Here is a 20,717-nt window from a genome sequence, read left to right as displayed (position 1 = left end):
GACACCTCTCTGGATCATTCCCAACAAACCTTCCAGAGCCATCCCTGCCCTGGCCTCAGCCAGTCCCCAGCTCACTGTGCTTAGGGCAGAAATAGCCCCTCCTGTACACCTTGTTCTGAGAGGGCTTTTATTACCTGGCAGCGCTTCCTCCTTTGAATCAAAGGTCTGGAGATTAAAATCATGGTTTTAAATTGCACCAAAGCCTTCTTCAGCCTCCTGTAACACTTCCTAGAGGATGAGAAAAGAAAAGAATTGGCTAGTGAGGGAAGCATCAGCCACAAACACACACGGAGCAGGCTAGGAGCCAACATGAGGAGGGGCCTGGACATCCCCACCTGGCTGTCCCTTGGCAAGGCCAAAGGGCTATCCCTTGGCTGGCCTTTGGCTCCTGACCTTGCCTGGTAGCCTCGGAAGTGAGCCTGGATGACCGTGACCTTCTCCTGGAGGACACGGAGGCGCCGACGGTGAAGGAGATGTCGGAATTTCCTCTGCAGAGTGACAACGGCCCAGCTCTGCCTCTGGGTCCATCGTCTCTCCAGCAGCTGCCTGGCCTTCTCCTTCAGAAACACCTGGGCAAAGGCAGCAGCTGCTGATCCACGAGGGAAGCAGCAGCTTCTCCCAGAGCTGATCAATAATAAAAACTGCTGCTTTGTCCCTTCGCAGCCCTTAAGGGTTCTTGCTAAGGAAACTGGGGAGGGCGGGAGGCACAGGTGCAGGTGACAGAGACAGAGGTATTTGGGGAGGACAGGGAATCAGGGAGTGATGAAGGTTAGCAGGCAGCAAAAGTAGAAGCCCAGGAATGCTGGGTATATGGAGGACTTGGCTGTGGGATATGCCCACTTGGCCATGCTACAAAAGCCTGGAGCTGGAGTCTCCTGTTAATCTGAAGTGCTAAAAATGCCTCTTTTGTACTGGAGACAAGAGGCAAAGGTGAGAGGGGAAGGTGTGCAAGGCCCTCCCTCTTTGGGCAGAGACTGAGCTCCTCTCCATGCTTTGCCAGCCTGGGGGGGTGAGGCTGTGCAGTCCAGATGGGATTCTCTGTAGGCATCACCTTTGTCACTCCAATCTGATAGAGATCCGAGGGGTTCCCCAGCACGTGAGCCAGCACTGCTGCACAGCCTTCCCTCTGCCCCAAGCTGCTGGGCCTGCTCCCAGCCAGGAGCCCGTACCTGGGACAGGAGGATGGGGTGTGACAAAAACCAGGGCTGTACGTGGAGCCCTCAGAGAACAAAACATCCAGGCTGGGGGATCCCAAGCCAGGACACCCCTGTACCTGGCCAGGAAGCTCTGGAATGGCAGGCGGACTGGATATCCCTCCTTCTGAATGTGGATGGCCTCCAGTATCCCGGCATGTCGCAGCTGGCAGTTGACATATTCCACATCAAAGATATTCGACAGCTGCAAAGATACAGAGGAAAAAATGAAAAACAAGAAACAAAGAAAAATTAAAGAAAGGAGACAGAAGGCAGGGAGTTTAGAAAGGGTCTCCTTCTCTTGTCCTGTCCTTGGACTGGACCTTGCCATGGGCTGTGGGCCATGGAACACAAAGCCCAAGGATACTTTGGTGCCAAACTGACCCTGGCTTCTGCTCCTGCAGCACAGGATTGACTCACACGGCCACAGGGAAGGGTGGGACACAGAACGGGGAAGAAAAGTCTCAAGGTGTCAAATGAAACACGGAAGTTAAAATCTCAGCTGTGAAAGGAGAGCTGTTGGAGAAGAATGAAGGAACTGAGAGACTCCATGAGGACCTCAGGGTGCTGCCCTACCTTCCTGGGATTAGGGGTGATGCACCGGATGAAGAAAGCATGGCTTCTGGAAAACAGAGGCAAGAACCTGGATCACCCTCCTCTCTGTGCTGACCCTGGAAGACTTCACACTTCTGGGTGCCAACAGCATCTCTCACCCTCTCAACTTGGCTGTGAGGTCCTGCAAAGACTGCTGGAATTTGGACACCAGTGTGGAGGCCTGAGGCCTGAGCCCTTTGCCCCTGGCCCCCAGCTCCCTTTGCTGACCATAGGCAGCTTTAGCCCTCTGGAAAATATGAGACACCACCTGCAAAAACAAAGAAATTACCAAAACTCTCTGAACTACTTGGAAAGAAGAATCTCTTCTACTTGAAACTTAAGAGGGCCATTTTCCCTTGCCCCTGGCAGTGTCAGGAATGCAGCTGCATCCTTGAGCAGTCTGTGTGGTTTATATATAAAATGCATCAATTGTGGGCAGAGGTAATTTGCTCAATTCCCAAGTAAATTCAGTAAAATAAATCTCGTGACTTCTCCAGGTTCTCCTGACACCTGATCAGGATCTTTCTCCTTCTCACATAAAGATAATGAGTGGATCATTGGGTGTCTGCAATAGAGATGTTCCTCCTAACCCACTGCAGTACCTTGAGGCGGCTCTGGGAGAAGATATCCAGCACCTCTGGCCGCAGCTGGTCACGGTTTTTATTGAGAAACTTGTGGACCTGCAGAGGCAAAGTCTGATTTGATGCACCATTCAGACCACTCAGGCAAACACCCCTGTTACACACACTCGGACTGGGGGCAGGCAGCTGGAGAGGTGGAACAAGAGAAAAGCCCTGGAGAATGAAGCCGGTTCTTCCTGCTGCCACCAGGCTGGAGGGGACAATGACTGCTGCTTTTAGAAGGGATTGCTCCTTTTCCCCTCCACATTGCCCAGCAGGCTTTGACCTCTCACTTTTTTTTCTGGCAGCAAGAGCTCTCCTGGATTTCCAGGGCTCTGAGGCTGTTGTGTCAGTGAGGGCAATTCCTATTTTGCTTCTGCCCAGAGGCAGCTTAGTTGCCTCTCTTAATAACAAACTCCTCTCTTCTGCTAAACTGATGCTCTAGAGGGATGTGCAGTCACAAGAGGAGAGCTTTGATCACAGAGCTGGTCCATCAGGACACCCAAAGCTTGTCCCCAGCTGCTCCAAGCCCCTGCCAGCTCACCTGGTAGGTGACAGGGCCAGCGTAGTGCTGCACAGTGAACTCTGGCAAAGGCAGCTTGGGCTTGGTGTACCAAGGGCTGTTTCCATGGTGGTAATGACACTTCTGGAGGAAAGTGTGATCTGTGGCCTGTAAAGGAGATGACAAACACATTTCCTGATGCTGCAACACACTCCGTAGGCTGAAAGGCCGCTGTTAAACCAAAGGTAAAAACATGGAATACTTGTGCAATCATTCTGGAGCACAGCCTCGCCTTAACCATCCTATGAAAGGGATCCCAGGAGAGGCTGAGAGCTCCTCACCTGAGTCAGGGATGTCTGGTCATCCAGGATGCACAGGATGCCGTGGGGCTTTGCAGTAAGGAAATCCAGGCACGACTCGCTGTACATCTTGGAAATAGGAATCCAAGCTAGCTGCTCCTGGCTGTATTCCTCCTGCATGTTAAAGGCCAAATCCAGCCATGCAAACAAGGAAAAATGGAGGGAGTTAATAGAGGGTTTGAGTTGTTTATGAGGAAGTTAATGTTTCATTGCTGTTAGGAACTTGCCTAGAATTGTCTGGTTTTGTCTCATGAAACTTCTCCTAAAGCCACTAATGATTTTCCTGATTTGAGAGAGGAAGGCTGCTAAGCTGAGTGATAAAGTGAACTGTAAAAGGCTACAAGTCTGATAAATACACTTTCATCTCCAGGACATGAGTGGTACAGAAAATGCTACAAAGAAGCCAAACAGGCTTTTAAAGTACCCACTGAGATCTGGGCTCTTTGACTATGACCAACTCACTTATCTGGAAAAGGGAGCAAGGTACTGACAAAATCTCCTTCCCTTCATTTACTGCAGAATTAGTAAAAGATACTAAACAGGCAGCTCTTTGGACTAGGATTCCATGGATATTGCTCAAGAGGACCATCCAGCCTCCTGTTCCCTGCTGAAGGATACTCTGAGGATGCCTCAGCTCATTCCACGTGTGCTGCCTTCAGGTGGTGTGAGTTCCACTGAGTTCCACTCACCTCTTCCTGGGCAATGACAGTCTGGCTGAAGAACCACTGCAGGTGCTCATTGGCAAAGTTGATGCAGAGCTGCTCCAAGCTGTTCACCCCCAGATCCTGAGAAGACAAAAAGGAATCATCCCTTCCAAGGCCCAGGGAGCTGTGGCTCCCTGTAAATGCTGCACAGGCTGAGCTGAGCTGCTGGTTCTGGTCAGTGTGAATGAACCCCAACAGTTCAAATCATCTTCTGGCTGGTTTGCAAGCTCTCAGCCTGGCTTACTGACTAGGCTGAACAGCAAGAGATGAGACAAGCTGTGAAGGAGCATAAAGAAGAGAAGATCTACTCTTGGATGCACAGCCCCGTGTTGTATTGCATTGGTGTCAGCATTCATTGGGACACACAGGTTTTAACAGGAGTCCCAAGTAAAAAACTCCAAGGCCATGATGACCACATGCCCTCACTGCCCAGGCCATAGCAAAAGAACATGAACAATGACCTCAAACCCATGGATGTCCACAATGCCCACGGCACAGTTGGATTCCAAGGGAGCCAACCACTCATTGATCCTCAGCAGCAGCCACTCAAAGAGCAGGTAGTACAGAGCCTTGGCAATGGAGTCCCTGAGTGGGAGAGGGGAGAAGAACCAGTTACTGCAAAGACAGCACCCCTGGGTGTATCTCACCCACCCAGACATCAGCAGAAGTCACCTGGCATCAATGGCTCCTTCTACAGACAGAGGGGTGAAGATCCGATTGTAAGATGTAACCTGGATACATAAAGAGACAGAATTTACTGTTATCATCTCACAAAAACACCTTTTTTCTTTTTTTTTATCAACAAGGCAGTCAACCCAGTTAATAAATGGATATTTGTTCCTATTTGGCTGAGAATTTACCCAGGTATCAAAAGAAAAACTAAACCCAGAATTTTGCTGCCAGAGATGGGAGTCAACTGGCCAAAGTGATAAACCTGAAGCCACTCATGTCAGAAAAGAGCCCTCCTAGATGTGAGTCCTGCCCTCTTTACAGAGCTGCCTTGAGGGGTTCAGCCCATTCCAACCATTTTATTCCTGCTGTTACCTCCCAGATTTTGAGCCTTCTAAGGTTAGGACATTGGGGCAGGACATCCCATGCTTCAGGAGGAATGAGAAATCATCTGAAGGGTACTCACAGTGACACGGTGGGTGACAGCTCTCTGCAGGAATTCTGCTGAGACACACAACAAATTGGCCACAATCTGAATCTCGGTGTCACTGGCAATGGCTGCATGCTCAAAGGATTCTTTCTAAATAATAAAGTGTTCTTTATTATATATTACTATCTATCTATGTATATTACTATATATTATAGATAGGAACAGTGGAAGGGATACAAGGTCCCTCTTGTATCAATATTGTCAACAGCACCTCAGCTGCACAAAGCTGGTCACAGCCTGGGTAGAACTTCAGGTTCATTTTGGCTCCTTAAAAAGCCAACCAAGCTCTAATGGCCTTTGGTTGCCTCCATCTTCTGTCCCTGCCTAGACCAGTCCAGAGCCCAACACTAAAAGGACAGAAAGGTCTTCAAAGGATGCCATGTTCAGTCAGGAATCATGTCCTCGGTCCCACCACATGGGAGAACAACAATATTCAGCACAAATATCCCGTTCCCAAGCTGTCTGGGTTACTGTACCTCATAGGAGGTAAAGCAGATGTTCCCCAGCTGCAGAATGGCAGCCAAGACAGCCCAGGTGGAGCTCAGCTGATCATCAGAGAGGTTGATTCCCTCCAGAGCTTGCACCAAGACCAGAAAATCCTGACTGTCCTCCTTCCCCATCACTTCACATGCTCTGCCCTGAGAGAAAAGGGACAGATAATCGTGATCAGCCCCAGGCAGGGGTTAAGCCACCAGCAGGAATCTTCCGAGAAGTAGTTCAATGTTTTAAGGACTGGAGGAATCTGAAGTAAAGAGACCAAAGACACCACTAGTGGAAACTCAACACTTGTGAGGGGCCAGTCTCTTTTCTCTCCGGAGTTTTGAGATTAAGGTCTCTCTTACCCACACATGCCAAGCTCCTGTTGTAATTCCAGTACGAGCTCCCCAGGATCCCCCTGCCCACTGCTGGGGTGCAGCTTGAGAGGAGAAGTGGTGCCAGAGTCCTCTCTGAAGTAAATCATGGCAGAGTTGCTCCCCCAAATGGTACTGGAACCCAGTGTGTCAAGGCAGATGGGGTTCCATGCACCCAGAGAGCCACCCGGGGTTACAGCCTGTCTCATCTCGGCCACGGAGCTTCACTACAACATGGGCTTATCACTCCTCTGCTTCTTTTTTTCTCTACAGGAGGACACTCCCAGCAACTGCCTGTGACCCTAAGAGTCACAGAAATCCTGGATCGGGGGGTTCTGCACAACCTGTTTGTGTTCAAGGGCATTCTTTGACCACAGTTCCCAGCTCTCCCAGCAGATTCTGGTGAGACAAGGATGAGGTCCAGGCAGCCCTTGGGCTTCTCCTTGCCAAGATCCAAGAGAGATTTTGTCAGTCTTTGCTAACTCTCGTACACAATCTGATCTTGTCCCCTGTCCTTCTCTGCAGCAGGCTGGGATATTCCTGTTAATTATCACCCTGAAGACTTTGCTACACAGTGCTTTGCCAGCCAGGAACCACTGATCACACATTAAGGGCTGGGCTCTTAATTGCCCTCCATCCTTGAGTCATTAATGGCACTTGTCCATGCCTCGCCTGAAGGCGAGGTGATAGCAATCACTGCCGAGGATTCCTCCTGACCGCAGCTGCTGTGAAGAATTTGAATTTGCCACCTGGGAAAGCTGGCTCGCGCTGAAATAGGAAAAATCTCTTGCTATTGTTGTGACCTCCTTGATTATGGAAAACAATCTTAAGAAAACCCAAACAAAACCCACACACCAAAAAAAAAAAAAAAAAAAAAAAAAAAAAAAAAAAAAAAAAAGAAAAATAAAAAAAAAGATGTTCCAAGATTGTGACTTGATGTAAGTCTGACAAACAAATTCTCATTTAAATAATTGCTATCAGCAATGTATTTCAGCGGTTTAAAATCTGCCCCCATTGACTCAGTCAATAAAGCAGGTGTTTTGCAGAAGGTAGAAAGAAATCCACCCTGCAATCCCACAGGAAATTGCAGACTTTCGAAAAGAAAGGCAGTGAGAAAAGGGGTCTTCCACCACACGATGGAGCCGTGAGTCTACACAACTTGTTAAAGTCCGTCCTTTCAGAATAGAGGGGCCTGAAAGGTGAGAAAATGATCACAAAAGAGACAAAGACGCTGATTCTTAGACCAGGTATGAGAAGGAGCAGAGTATGAGAAGGAGCAGAGCTAACTTTAGCATAGTCCTGAGAGTCTTTTGCAGGGGAGCAAAGTGATTTGGTGCCTCTCTAACCAAAAAGAAGGATGCCTTGGCCGTTTCTCTCTGCCATCTGCTGCAGAGCACCCTCAGCTCACTCACCTGGTTCAGGTAAAAGTAGGACTCTGCCTCCTGCAAGTACATCTCCTCTTTCTGTTCCACGGGCAGCCCTGCCAGCAGCTCGTAAAACACGTGGTAGTTCCTCTCACCATGGGCCTGATGAGACACATTCATGGAGTTGATCCATATCCAGCTCCAAACCCCTGCAGAACACACTCACAGAGCAGGACACAGATGCTGGGGTCAGCAGGATGAGGCCAGAACCACAGAATTTGAAAAGTTTCCAGGGTTTCCCACTGACACCTTAAGAACATTCCATCTGAGAGCAGTCCTTGTCACACAGCTCTAATATTTGACCATTTCCACACTCCAGACATTAAGAAAAACTAATTGAGGGAAGATTTAACTTTGAGTAATCCCTAATAAGTGGCTTAATTCAACCTGTCTGAGGCAGAGAAACCTCCTATTTTATTCAAATAAAAGAAGTGATCACGCTGTGCTACACAGAGGGGACACAGTTCTTGCTAGTAGAAGAAATGGAAAGCAATTCTCATACTAATTCCCAGCCCTGTTGTTCAACAGCAAATTTAAGATTAAATGTTAAGGGAGAGAGGGGGCCACTGGTCCTCACCTGAAACACCACACGAGACTTCTCCAGCAGGTACTGGGAAATGGATGTTCCCACCACGATGCCACTGAGCACAAGAAAACAACAGATCCTGTCAGAAGCTTGGGACAGGTTTTCTGCAGACAAGAATGATCTAAGGGACATAATCTATGTGAATTTCCAAAATATTTTGTCCAAATGGTGGGACTTTCAGGGAAACCAAGCAACCATGGAATAAGAAGGAAAGTCCTAGCATGGGTAGGAATAAAGGTGAATCCTCTTAACAGTCTGAAACAACAATTAGAGTTCCACAGAGTGTCTGTGCCTGACCTGTGAGTGCAACTGAGGGTTTGAAAAGTGATCTAGAAGAGGAGCTGAACAGCAGTGGGACAAAGCTTCCTGCTTGTATGAAATTATTCAAGGCAATGAGGATGAAGGCCAACTGTGAATAAATGCAGACAGACCTTACAGTGCAGAGTGAGTGAGCAAGGAAATGGCACATGAAACCCACTGTAGATAAATGTGAAGTGATGGGTACAGACCCAGCTTCACATACAAACAGACAGGCTCCAATTTAACCATTGCTCCTTAGGACTGAGACCTGAGGGTTTTGAAGACAGTTCCATGAAAGAATCAGCTCAGTGCTTGACAACAGTCAGAAAAGAAACCCAAACAAACCAACCAAACCCAGAAGTTCGAAAGGAGGCAGGCTCAAAACAGAAAGGTGCTTTTCACAGAACTGGTTAGACCTGTGGAACACTTGCTGAGGGCTGCTGCAGAGGCATGAAGTGACGTTTGTATGAGTCCAAGAGGAAACTGGAAAAATTCTGGAGATTCAGGAAAACTCCTGAGCTGCGGCAAATGTTGAAGGGCTCACGAGGTGTTAGGGAAAAGCATTGTGTGTATTTGGGCTGCTCTTGCCTCAGGCAGTGCTCGAGGCCAGTGCTGGGGACACAGCAGGGTATCAGATGGGTCCTTGGTAGAAATCAGTCCAGCCTTTCTTATGTTCTTAATCTAACACTCATCTTGAGAAGTAAGATCTGTTCTTTTGTGGAGGAAACACAAAAAAAGCAAAATAGGGGTGTGAACTCGCCCTCTTCCTACCCTGACAATAACAAGAGCGAAGGGGAGGGAGGGTTATTATGTGAGCTCTCAGCACTGCCCCACCTGGTCTCACCCAAGCACCCCTTGGCAGCTGGAGGGACCCCAAGGGGATTCTTCAACTCACTGTCGCAGGTGGACATTCAGCAGCTTTCCAAAACGGCTGGAGTTGTCATTGAGGATGGTTCTTGCATTTCCAAAACTCTCCAGGATGGGTAGGACATTGCAAGGCTGTAAAGAAAAGAGGGAGGGAACACTTCACTAGCAATCACAGGGTTCTAAACTCAAAAGGGGCTTACGTACCTGTTGGTTTGAAAATATATTAAGAAATGGGACTTCATTGATATAATTCTTGCATGGGTAAAAGATGTCTTTTTAAATATATCCTGGTGTCATTAACTCTAGCCAGTGGTGAGTTGCTCTGGGAGCTCTTTACCCTCACTGCTGTAATCTTTCACTTTACTTTTGCTCTGTGTTTGTTCAGATTCACCTCCCAGACTCTGCTAAAGGCTCTCAGTTCAAACAGATACAGAGCTTTTCACAGTATCAGATCTCCCAGGTATTAAAATACAGAACTACAGATACACCAGCTGTCCTTGTGTCTTTATGGGAGCTTCACCTTGGACCACAAGCCCAGCCAAAGAAATAACATCAGCAGCATGGCCTCTCTCCTCTGTCTTTGGCTTCCTTTCCCTGCCCAACCCTCACAGCCTCCAGCCAAGCTCAGTTGCCTCGTACCTGTCTGATCCTGTGGCTGTCAGATCCCTGGTACAGCATGGTCAGGTATTGCACAATGGCTTTGGCAGCTTCTGTTTTACCAGATCCACTGTGCCCACTGCAGGAGCAAGAGGTGAAGAAGTTGGTATCAAAACAGAGGTACCTGATCTAGGCACATCAGAGGCCCTGCTGCAGCAGATCAGAGGGCTTGGGCTGATTTACAGCTGGAGATCTACCACCCATTATTGAAACACCGAGACAACCTGACAAAATGGGCCCAAATAGGATTCCCCTGGGGAATGCCAGACTCCTTCTCTCCCACTGCTCTGAAGTGAAACTAAATTCAAACTGTATCTGTGCAGAGTGAAACAAAAATCCACCTTGTTCAGGTTCTCCACTGGCAGCCCTCACAGAAGAGCCAGAAGGATCAACTTACAAACAGTGAAATACAAAAGTGGAAGCTTTACACGAAGAAATTAATTTTCAACAAAGCCCTTCACTTCCTACCTGATGAGGACACACTGCTCCTGCCCTGATGATTGGGACAGCGTGTAGGCCCTCTCTGCTATGGCAAAGATGTGTCTGGATGGACAGAAAGAAACCCCCGTTAACTGACCCCACATTTCCACCCCACAAGTGCAGCACCGAGAGGTTCCTCATCGGGGATCTACATTAGAGATGGGCCAGTGTCTTGATCAAAGGAACTTGACCTGAAAGTTACAGAATGGTTTGGGTTGGAGGGACCTTAAAGACCATCTCATTCCTCTGCCATGGACAGGGACAACTTCCACTAGACCTGATTTTTCCAAGCCCTGTCCAGCTTGGCCTTGGACACTTCCAGGGATGAACTTTAGCTCTGTAGAATTACAGGCCCGAGCAACTACAGCTTTGCCAAATGGGCTGTTCACTTCCTGTGACATTCCTCCAGAGAATGAATCCATTCTACCAGAGAACTGGAGGAAAGCAAAATACTTTCTGGAGCACAAACAGAACAGGGTTTAGAGAGTTATTTGAGAAAGAGAAACATACGGGGCGTTTCTTGAGAGAGTCCCTTGCTGGTACTCGGTAGCCACATCTTCGGAGTAGATACTGAGGTCTTTGAAAGGATTCACAGAAATCAAAATTTGCCCAATGTAAGTCTAGGACAAAAATAAGAAAGGGGAAAAAAACTGGTGGCTTCTTAGAATTTTCTGAATGAGGAATGCAGCTGAATGCATATATTAATACAAATATAGAAATTCCCTTTAAAGGAATATTGTTTATTCTGACTATCCTGCCAACTTATCCAGGGCACAGCTTTTCAGTGGTGATTTTCAAATCTCTGTTATTAATAATTTGGGATAAGTGAGCACTCACTGGTCTGTGGTCATCTTCTCTGGCCACTGTCTATTCTCCAAGCTCTACAGGAAATTACAGGCACAGGTTTGAACACCTGAGCCAGTAAATGGAAAAGAGAACAATTAAACATCCAGAACCAGATCTGGACTGCAACACTGTGAAATGGTTGCAGAAACTCTAGGGTTTCTTCTCGAGATTCACAATTTTTAACACAGAACTTCTTTGCTAGAATAGGTGAGTCCTACTAGGAGCAGCTGAAGCTAAAAAGGAGCCCAAGTAGCTTGCAGGTTGGCAACAAATACCAAAACTACAGAGAAACTCTGCAACACTCAGATTTTACCCCAAATATTTCATGCTACCTAATTTCTGAGCAAAAGCTGTGCGAGTATCCTTTTTATCATCGTTCCCAGTAATGAGTGAGATACTTGGTGAATTATTAAAGCTTGATGGCATCATATAAATTATTTTCTCTTAAAGCTCATTGTTCAGAATGAATAAGCACTGAAGAAAACCAAACCAAACATCACTATCCATACGTAAATGAGATTGCGATGGAACCTCTTCTTCAGGCACAGCAGGACTGAGCTCTCACAGACTTCCCTACAAGCAGAGGAAAGGACTCATCAGCCACAAGCTTCACTTGCATGTGTTAATATTAAATATTAACCTTTCTTCCCTCCCAAGGATCACAGAATATTCTGAGCTGGAAGGGACCTACAAGAACCATTGAGTCCAACTCTTAAGTGAATGGCCCGTATGGGGATGGAGGATTTTGTGGGGAGCTAGGACTGAAACTCTTCACTGCCTTCATGTGGTTCCAACATCTCCAGGATTAAATACATCAAAGAATGGAGCATTTAAAGCTCAGAACTTCCTCTGTGTGGTCACAGCTCCCTGCACAGCCTTTACAGGTGCTTATCTCAACAGGATGACAGGAGGGAAAGATGTGTGAGAAACAGTGTCAGGGGCTTCTCTTTCAACAAAAGCAGTGAACCAATGGTTTAACAGCTCTTAAAGATGTAGGACCTGAATTTTTCACAGCTGAAGGCAACAGGAGCCACTAAAGCCACAGATGCCAATATCAGTAGGCAAAGAACATAGAAAAGTGCCTCTCATCCTGCAGGTTGTCCTTTCTTACCACTCACTTCATACAATAAAAATGGCGCGTTAAATTCCCAATTCTGTCCTTCTGCTACACCACAGAAGTCACATCAGCCTCTAAACCTCATTTCCTCTACCCATTAAGTATTTTGGGGTTTTATTTTGGATCCCATTTCAGGACTGGGAACCACTTGAGACAGCGTTCTAGGGATGCACTGTACCAGAAGTCTGTTAACCAGGCTGAGCTGCTGTCCCTGGGGTGTGACTGCAGAGGTTCAATGTGCACTCTCTGTGCAGCAGAGCTTGGGGACACGCTCTACATAACAGCCAGGAGTTCCCTCTGCACCTCTGCTTCTCCCCAGCAGTTCAGTGTAGTTCCATAACTTAAATACTAAAATTCAATCTTTTACTTAGCTTTTCAGCAGAGCATCAGTTACACAGCTATGATATGCATCCGATTAATTCTATTTTCTCCCACAGAGAAAAAAGATATTTTCTCCTATCTAGGTAGAGATCTATTATGTGTTTGCTGTTGTTGAGCCACCTTTGCAGGATAACAAGCAAGCCCCTGTGACCTGAATGAGCTGCAGACACTGAGGACACCTACTCCAGTCTGGTAAGATCCTCAATCTCCTCAACTTCTGCACAGTGCTCTTCACACACGTACACCTGAAATGCACAGATACATGACAGAAAATCAGGGGAAGTTCAGTTCCATTCCAGTGCTGGGGACAACACCTGTACCTGTTTCTGCGTGAACTCCATCTCCAGCACGTTGTCAGTGACATCTTCTGCCTCCCACTGGTCCTTGCAGACCCTCACACAGCTGCTGGCCAGCTGGGGGTCCTTGGACAGGGCCCATTTGCTCAGGTTCTCGATGGTTGGCCATGGCAGCAGCAGCTCGGAGTTCAGCCACACTGCAGGGTCACATCCTTGCCCCTGCTGCTGGGACCAGTGCACACAAGGAGTGACCACAGATCCTGCAGTCTGCAGGACTGAGCCCTCCTTGACATCTACCTCACTGCAATAATCTGATGTATGAATTGGCTCCTCTTCTCGATGTGGGAGGAAGCCCTGCTCACCGATTCTCTGGCTGGGAAGGTCACATTTGGATCTGCAACCCTGTTGCACAGGAGGGACAGATTTTCTCTCTGATGGAGATGTCAGTTTCTGTAGGGAATAACCATTGCCAGAGTCCCTGGACAAGGAGTTCTTAGCCTTAACCAAGCTGTGGACTCTGGGGAACACTATAGCACACTTGGCATCAGTAGCACCGTTCTTCTCATCCGAGCATGGAAAGGAACTTTTTCCATGAAGAGGGGAATCACCAGGAGGCAAATCAACATGTCCCACTTCCTCTACCATTTTAGAACCACCTTTGCCCTCCTCTAAGGAAGCAGAAGATCCTTTGTCCTTTGGCTCAGCCCTCCCCAGCTGTCCAGCTGCACCAGGGAAGGCTTTGCCAGACTGACCAACCCACCCCACAGTGCTCAGAATCTGGATTGCCATTCTGCTTCTGAATCCAAAAGGCTTGCTGCTCCTCTTTTTCCCAAATTTCTTCAAGAGCCATCTGGAGATACCAATTGCACGTGCCACACTCAGCAGTCGAGCTTTCAGCCTTACTTTCTTGGCAGGTTTTTGGCCAAGCCAGCTGGTGACTTTTCTAAAAGCAGAACGGGTGTGCAAGTGCTTGGATCCTTCCCCACCGTGCACGGGTTCTGTTTCAGAAGGTGCCTCTGCAACCACTTCTTCCGCTTTCTCTTTTTTTGCCTTTGTAGACTGGCCTGAACTCTGTTTAAATTTTCCAACATCTTTTCCAACTTTCTTCTTCTTTCCAAGGAGGTGCTTATCAGATGTTTTTTTTGTAATGGTGGAGCAGCTTGAAGTATTTAATCTCTTCTCTTCAATACTCTGAGCTATGTTGGGTTCTTTTTGTTTACTGAGAGTTTCTAGAGTCATGGGTTTTGAACAGATGCTTTCAACATTGTTCAGGTCTGAGCTGGTTCCCAAAGCCATCTGGGCAGGATTTGGTTTCTGGCTTGGTGATAGTTTGGTCTCAGTGGTTTTATGCTGGTTTTTCAGACTGAGGGGGATTTGGGATCGAGAAGAACATTTCTTTGTAAGCACCAGTGCTGGTAGGCCCTGCCTGCTGCAGTCTGAGCTGTCCCTCTGTCTATGTTCAGCCTCTTCACCTTGTTCTGGGATCTCACACTTTCCAGATTTCTCCTTCAATATCCTCTGCTGCTTGGAGAGGAAAGAGCCATTTTGCAGCTCTCTGCCTTCATCATTCACCTTCTCTTCCTGTTCATATTTGCTAAGGTGAACGTGGAGTTTTGCTTTCACAGCATTTGGGAGTGGTTCTGGTTCATTTTCTTTTACTTCATCAATGTTCTCTGCAGTGCTGCTCTCCTCACTGCTGCCAGAATTCACATGTCCATCTTTCGACATATCTTCAACTCTGTCATTTTCTAGTATATTTTCCTTGTCTACTTCAGTATTTCCTCTGTTCTTAACACTCTTAACTTGGAGTCCTGAAGTGATTAACTGATCATCTGCCTCACTGCTCTCAGCTGGAGCACATTTTGGTTGTCTCAGCACATTGTCTGGCTTCCTCATCTTCTCCTCTGCTTCCAATCCTGCAAATTCAATGCCTTCAGCCTCAGATTCGATTTTTCCATCTGTATTCACCTGGTCCCTTTCAGGTTTAATGGATGCTTCCTTGCTTTCATGAGCCAGTTCCTTGTAGCCTTTTCCTTCACTCACAGGAGGATCTTTGAGCACAACTTCTTTCTCACTGTGGCCATCTTCCTCTGAAGAGCTGCTCTTCTCTTCCGCGGAGCTGCTCTTCTCTTCACTGCTGGAAGCGCTGCCCACCACAGCCTCCTCTGTATCTGTTTTGTGGGTCCCATGGTCTTCACTGCTGGAGTCAGAGAAGGAGTTGCCTGAGGTTTCCAGAATATTTTCATCCTCGCTTTCAGCAATGACAATCCTGGCAAGTTTTTCAGCTTGCTTTTTCCCACTCCTCTCACCTTTTTCCTGTGCTGTACTGCCTTGGGATTGAGAACCTGATTTCTGCTCAGAAGTCTCCTTGGAGTCCTGATTCCCTCTGTGCCTTCCTCTGGGGTTCTGTGCCTTCTCTGCCAAGTTCTCTTTCTGAAAAGAACCTTCAGCACCTTGCCCTATGATGGCCTTTGCAGCCCCCAGCTCAGTGCCTGTTTCACCAACACCAGGTCTCTTTCCACACCTCTTTTTAAAACTCTGCTTCTTTCTGTTTGTGATGGCTTTTCCCTCCTTGTCACTGCTGTCCTCACTCTCCTGCCCTGATGCCATTTCCTGTTGCTTGCAGGCCTTCCCATTTTTCCCCTCCAAACTGGACACTCCCTGTTTTCTCCCCAAAGCAGATTCACTTTTATCATTTCTCCTGCAGGCTCTTTTTCTCCGGAATAACTTCTTGTGGTCATTTTCTCTGCTTTCCTGAGGCCTCCCCAGCCTCTGGATTTTTAAGGGCTCTTCTCCAAGGCTGTCACCTTGTCCAGGCAGTGACTCTTTTCCCTTCACTTGGCTTCTGCTCTTACCTTCCCTCCGCTTCCCACAGTGGATCTTTGAGTCTCCTGAGGAGTTTCTCTCACAATTGAACACCTTCTCTTTTCCAGCCTTTTTCTGCTGAGTCTTGGCTCGGGAAGGAGGCATTTCCTCAGTGTTCAGGAGTAGGTGAGGGCTTATCTCGACTCACCTGTGAAAGGAAATGTTGTGCATTTTGCTGTGAAATAAGCTACAAAGGGAGGCCAGATGCTCCTGGGCACTAATTTGCCTCACTTCTGTGGAGCCAAAAAAGTGTTTGCAGAGCCTCGTCTGTGCAGTGCCAAACTGACTGCCCTGCTCCACGTTAATCTCTGGGTTATTTTGTCACAAACCACCCTGATTTTCTTCTTTTATTAGAACCATACCATCATGGAATATGATGAGCTGGAAGGGACCCATCAGGATCATCCAAGTCCAACTCCTTGCCCTGCACGGGACACCCCAAGAATCCCATCATTAAGCCATGTGTCCAAGATCTTCTACAGCTGACAAAGGTTTGGACACACTGTAGTTCAAGATAGAATGATTGTTTTATTTTAGTTTTTGCTTCTCCAATAACCTTCTCTGTGCTGAAGAAGAGAGGAACACATCTAATGATCTCTGTGAAATAAATGTCAGAAACAAACACTACTGCAGTGTGTCATAACCTCCACACAACTGCCCTGAGTGCACTGTCCTTGCCTGGCAGTGTGGGCAGTGTTCAGTATCCCAAGTGTCAACCTGTTTATCTCTGTGTCTTTCCTCTAATCATATGCATGGAATAAAGGATGTAAAAGTGCCCAAAGGACTGGTCCTGATCTTTCAGACTGATACAAAACATCACTTCTATCCTTTCCAATTATACAGACCTTTTATGAGTCAACCTCTTGCTGCTTGAGATATCCCTCTGGGGCTCCAGGCTGCACTACTGCCCCTGTGAGTGAATGAAGTGCAGAGCCTGGGTTCAGGTTCCCAACACCAAGCACTGCAAGGAAAGGCTCCAAACCACAGAACAGTCAGAGCATAACTGGAAGGAAATGATGGATCAGAGAAAGGAAAACTTGGAGGTGAGTCGATGAGGAGAATGGGACTAAGGGAAAAATCCTACAGCAAGAAAACCCATCAGTCTGCAACATCTTCCCAAAGGAAAAAAGATTAGAAGGCTTTAGTTGGGAGTAGTTGGAACTGTCTTGGAGATAACATTACCCAGTGATGGGCAGGGAACAAACCAGCACACAGGACAGGGAAATTCCTTAACGTATTTTGTCCTCTCATCTCTTTCTCCGTTAAAGCCTTCTCTCCGTTTTATCATTTTTCTTTCTCTTTGTTTTTCAGCCAATTCTGTGGATTCTCCCCAGGCAGAAGAGAAATTTCCACCCATCACAGATTTACAAATTCTGTCAGTGGGTAACAGAGGGTGGAGCAGTCAAGATTTTGTTACTGATTCGTACTAACTCCACCAAGCATTGACTTATTTAAAGGCTGAAATCCAGTGTCTGGAAGCCTCCAGTCAGATCTTAGACTATTATGGGATGCTGGCAATATATTTACCTGTCTGACACTCTGACCCTGCACCCCAGTGGCCAGGGGTGCAGTGTCTGTACACAAGCTACAAGCCCAAAAGGGTTCTGGCCAAGGTTTTTTTGGAACTTCTATCCACAGGCATCTCCCTGCCCCAAGGAAGGGGATGGGGGAAAAGAACACAGTCAAGACTGCAACTCAACAAGCTTTAAAAACTTTAAACCTTTACAGCTGCTATAAAGTCTGACAAGGAATGAGAAATTTTAGAATTTAGTACCTCAGGAAAGATGGAAATCCAGCCACTCTCCATAATATCTTATGACCTGATTGCAGACTGAAACTTGTCCAAGCATCTTTACAAGTTATTAAAATAAATTTTGAAAAAAGGCCATTAAAAAGTACATTCCAGTACTCTGGGAGCAACTCTGTAAGAAACAACTCAGTGAATCAAAAAGTTTGTTTCACCTCAGTCACTCCAAGGAGGGCAGCAAAACCACATTTGAGATTTCCACAGCCCAGGAAGGCTGATGCCCTAAGGAAAGCACGCTTGGTGTGTGTAAGGCACAGGGTCTTACTGCAAATGTTGGTTCCTTTCCTGTACCACCTATTTTGTGCTGTTCTGCACCACAGAACAATCTGCAAAGGGGAAAAACAGCATCTTCCATTCCCCCAGCTGCAACTCTGATACTGAAGCAAAAAGCTGCTGCCCTGACAGCAGTTACATACAATTATGGGTTCCTCAACAATCAGTGTCCCAGCATTCCCTCTAAACTTGCTTTTTTTTTCTGGTCTAGGGTTGATTCTATTCAGACCCTCTTGGACACTCTGCACAGTGCAGAGTTCATCTCTTAACACCAAATCCTCTTGCCTCCCTCTCTTTGAACAGGACTCTATCATATGTAGGTGTCTGGTCACCTCATTTCAGCCCCCCTTCTGCACTTAATACCCCAATACTCCTGGCCTAGATCTCTAAATCCTGCAACAAGACTTTTGTTACCGAGATTAATGGCAACTGAATTAGACCCTAAATCCTCAGTACAGAATAGTTGTTAATATTCTGTCCTCCTGGGGGCTTAAAGTTGATTCAGCTTCTCTACAGTGCCAAATGCAGGAGAAAATAATAAATAAAAGTCTGCTTTTATGTGCTGTTGCTAGATAGTCATGTGTCTGCAGAGCTAAAGCCTTCCACAAAACAAAAATGCTGAAATTCTTGGATGAGGAGGAAGGTCAGGAACACTGCCCAAATTTGTAGGGAGCTTAGACACAGGAGTTTGGTTTGACTCAGTGCAAAGACAGGACCCCAGACTGAATCTGAGTTAGAAAGTGAAAAACTGGAGTTCACAATTCTTCAGAGACAGGGTTTTAGAGCAGATTGGTTTGTAACACCACTGTTATTACAGGGAATGGGAAGATGAATCACTGCTTATATAAACAACTCCTTTGACATCAGACCTGCTCTGATTAACTGCCCTGGACCATCTGTGTGCTGGACACACTGCAGCAGGTGAAAGATGCTGCTCATCAGTTTTCCAGCTCCCCTCACCACACCAACTTCACCTAAATCACTACAGGAAAAAGAACAATTTGATGGCATTCTCCCTTTTTTAGAAGAAATGAGAACAATTCACATCAGAGAAAGGAGATCCTCAATGCTGTCAAGAATCACAGCATGAACCTACAGATAAAAAGAAAGCAGAAAGCTCACGCTGCTATTTTAAGACCAATAGGGAATTGTCTGTCTTCCCTGAGCAGATTCTCCCAACTCATACAGAGGAAAGCACAATCATTAATATTAAAGGAATTGAATCCTTAAGTTTCTATTTTCATTCACTGCACAAATTGCTCAAACCCCTTCTTTTCTCACTCTGCACAGTCACTCTTGTAACGTACCTGCAGTGATTCCAGCGAGCTGCCTGGTACCTGGATCACAGGTCACATCCATGCAAAGGGAACATGTTCCCTCTCCCAATCCTTGTTTCCATGCAGCCCAGGGTCTGTTCCAGAGTTCTTGCAAGCCTGCCCAGCTGTGCAGTCTAACAGGGATTCTGGCTGGGCTGTGCCCCAAGAGCAGATAATTACACGTGTATGGAAGGAAAGTGGCATCAATAATTCAAGCTTTCTCATGGTATCTTTTGAACTTTTCAACCAGCAACACCAGCAGCTGGCTTGCAGAGTTTGGGATAAAAGAAGAGGTGGGATTTCACTAGGTAAGGGTCAGATGTGGTATGATGAGGTGCACCCCCAAAGACTGAAAATATCAATTCCAAAACCAGAACAGATCTGTTATAATGCAAGAGGCTACCAGACCAGGCACAGTGAGTGCTACTAAAAAAAAAGCTTAGGCCAGTGAAAAGAATTAAATCATAGTCCCCTTTCTTCTGCATCCCTGGAGTTTTATTCCAGGGAGCCAAGCATGGATAGCTCAGCCTCTGCTCTCTCCTTGCCAATACCAAGCTCTCTGCTGAAACAGGAAAGCTCGGCACTGAAAAGACAGCAAAACTGGCACCATTTTTGCCCTCATTATGCCTAAATCTCAGTCCAAATCAAGCAGAATGACTAAATCTCCTTTCAACTCAAATTTCCAAATAAAGTCCTTCTCCTCTTACTTGCAGACAGGCCGAGGTTACTCACAGCCAGTGCTTATGTCCATGAAACTCTGTTTAATTCAGGGATGGCTTTGCCATGCCTGGGTTATTCTCAAGAAATCAGGTAACAGAGCAGACACAAATGCTCAGTGTGAGCTGTACGTGCAGCCTCCCTCTGCTCTCCCCAGGCTGCAAAGGGACAGCACAGGGAGAGCAGGATTTCACTGCTCTGAGGATGTCCCTGGCTCTTCAAAGTTTCCTGGCCCCTCCCAAAAAGCCTTTCCAGAGGAGCTGGAGATTAAACAAAAGGAACTCAGGTGTGGCCAGCCACCAGAACAAGTGACCCAAACATGAAATGTGATAAGATTTTAGATGCTTTGCAGCATTAGTTTGGGTGGGACCTGTTTGTCCATCTCTGTCCAAGAGCCCCTGGCTGTCACGTTCTGTACCTTGAGGGCTCCTCCACTACGAAGCAAAGATAAAAACAGGAGATTGAGCTGGAGAACTCAAGAAACATTTTACCTCAGCTTTCTGTTGCTGGATGCTCCACTTCTCTTAGTTCACAAGAATGAGGCTGTAGAGCAACAGTGTAGTGAATTATTTCATCACGTTCTTTTATTAACTGTCCACAAATAACACTCTATCCCTTTCTGTAGAAAAGAGAAATCTCTCCTGTAAAGCCCAGAATGACTGATGGCATCTGGATCATGAATTCCTTAAAGAATCTTGGAAAAAAGCCCCGGGGCTCTTAGCTCTAAGCTTCTAATGTGTGGGGCAGGGAGGAGAAGCTGCTCTGAAAAATTCAACTCCTGAGGAGGAAATGGCTCTAACAAA

At 46.8% G+C, this 20,717-nt stretch overlaps 2 protein-coding genes and 1 long non-coding RNA gene across 3 annotated transcripts in view; 1 reads left to right on the top strand and 2 right to left on the bottom strand.

Annotated features, from left to right (window-relative positions):
• The window catches only part of MYO15B (myosin XVB), a gene marked incomplete at its 5' end in the record, with an annotated part of 39,460 nt that extends 26,566 nt beyond the window's left edge, over positions 1-12,894 (bottom strand). The window contains 22 exons of the mRNA XM_032128587.1: positions 135-228; positions 394-569; positions 1,052-1,169; positions 1,274-1,398; positions 1,770-1,815; positions 1,907-2,055; positions 2,390-2,467; positions 2,952-3,077; positions 3,251-3,382; positions 3,958-4,053; positions 4,434-4,557; positions 4,645-4,703; positions 5,108-5,221; positions 5,608-5,769; positions 7,395-7,508; positions 7,984-8,047; positions 9,188-9,291; positions 9,799-9,895; positions 10,285-10,359; positions 10,807-10,916; positions 11,652-11,715; positions 12,824-12,894. Coding sequence (XP_031984478.1) covers positions 135-228; positions 394-569; positions 1,052-1,169; positions 1,274-1,398; positions 1,770-1,815; positions 1,907-2,055; positions 2,390-2,467; positions 2,952-3,077; positions 3,251-3,382; positions 3,958-4,053; positions 4,434-4,557; positions 4,645-4,703; positions 5,108-5,221; positions 5,608-5,769; positions 7,395-7,508; positions 7,984-8,047; positions 9,188-9,291; positions 9,799-9,895; positions 10,285-10,359; positions 10,807-10,916; positions 11,652-11,715; positions 12,824-12,894 — 2,298 coding nt within the window. The remainder of the gene's footprint in view (positions 1-134; positions 229-393; positions 570-1,051; positions 1,170-1,273; positions 1,399-1,769; positions 1,816-1,906; positions 2,056-2,389; positions 2,468-2,951; positions 3,078-3,250; positions 3,383-3,957; positions 4,054-4,433; positions 4,558-4,644; positions 4,704-5,107; positions 5,222-5,607; positions 5,770-7,394; positions 7,509-7,983; positions 8,048-9,187; positions 9,292-9,798; positions 9,896-10,284; positions 10,360-10,806; positions 10,917-11,651; positions 11,716-12,823) is intronic.
• On the bottom strand, positions 12,840-19,372 carry LOC116453311. The gene is made up of 2 exons (XM_032128594.1): positions 19,189-19,372; positions 12,840-15,949 (listed from the first exon to the last, which is right to left on the bottom strand). Exon 2 carries the CDS (start codon positions 15,904-15,906, stop codon positions 12,925-12,927), a length of 2,982 nt encoding a protein of 993 aa, XP_031984485.1. The 5' UTR covers positions 15,907-15,949; positions 19,189-19,372; the 3' UTR covers positions 12,840-12,924.
• On the top strand, positions 15,946-17,709 carry LOC116453314. Its single transcript, XR_004243752.1, has 2 exons — positions 15,946-16,844; positions 17,113-17,709. It is a non-coding gene; the product is annotated as an uncharacterized LOC116453314 (long non-coding RNA).
• Positions 19,373-20,717: the final 1,345 nt, after the last annotated feature.

This window comes from Corvus moneduloides, chromosome 19 (assembly GCF_009650955.1).
Source record: "Corvus moneduloides isolate bCorMon1 chromosome 19, bCorMon1.pri, whole genome shotgun sequence".
NCBI lineage: Eukaryota > Metazoa > Chordata > Aves > Passeriformes > Corvidae > Corvus > Corvus moneduloides.
Note: the sequence above shows the minus strand (reverse complement) of the source record. Positions and strands in the feature narration are given on the sequence as shown.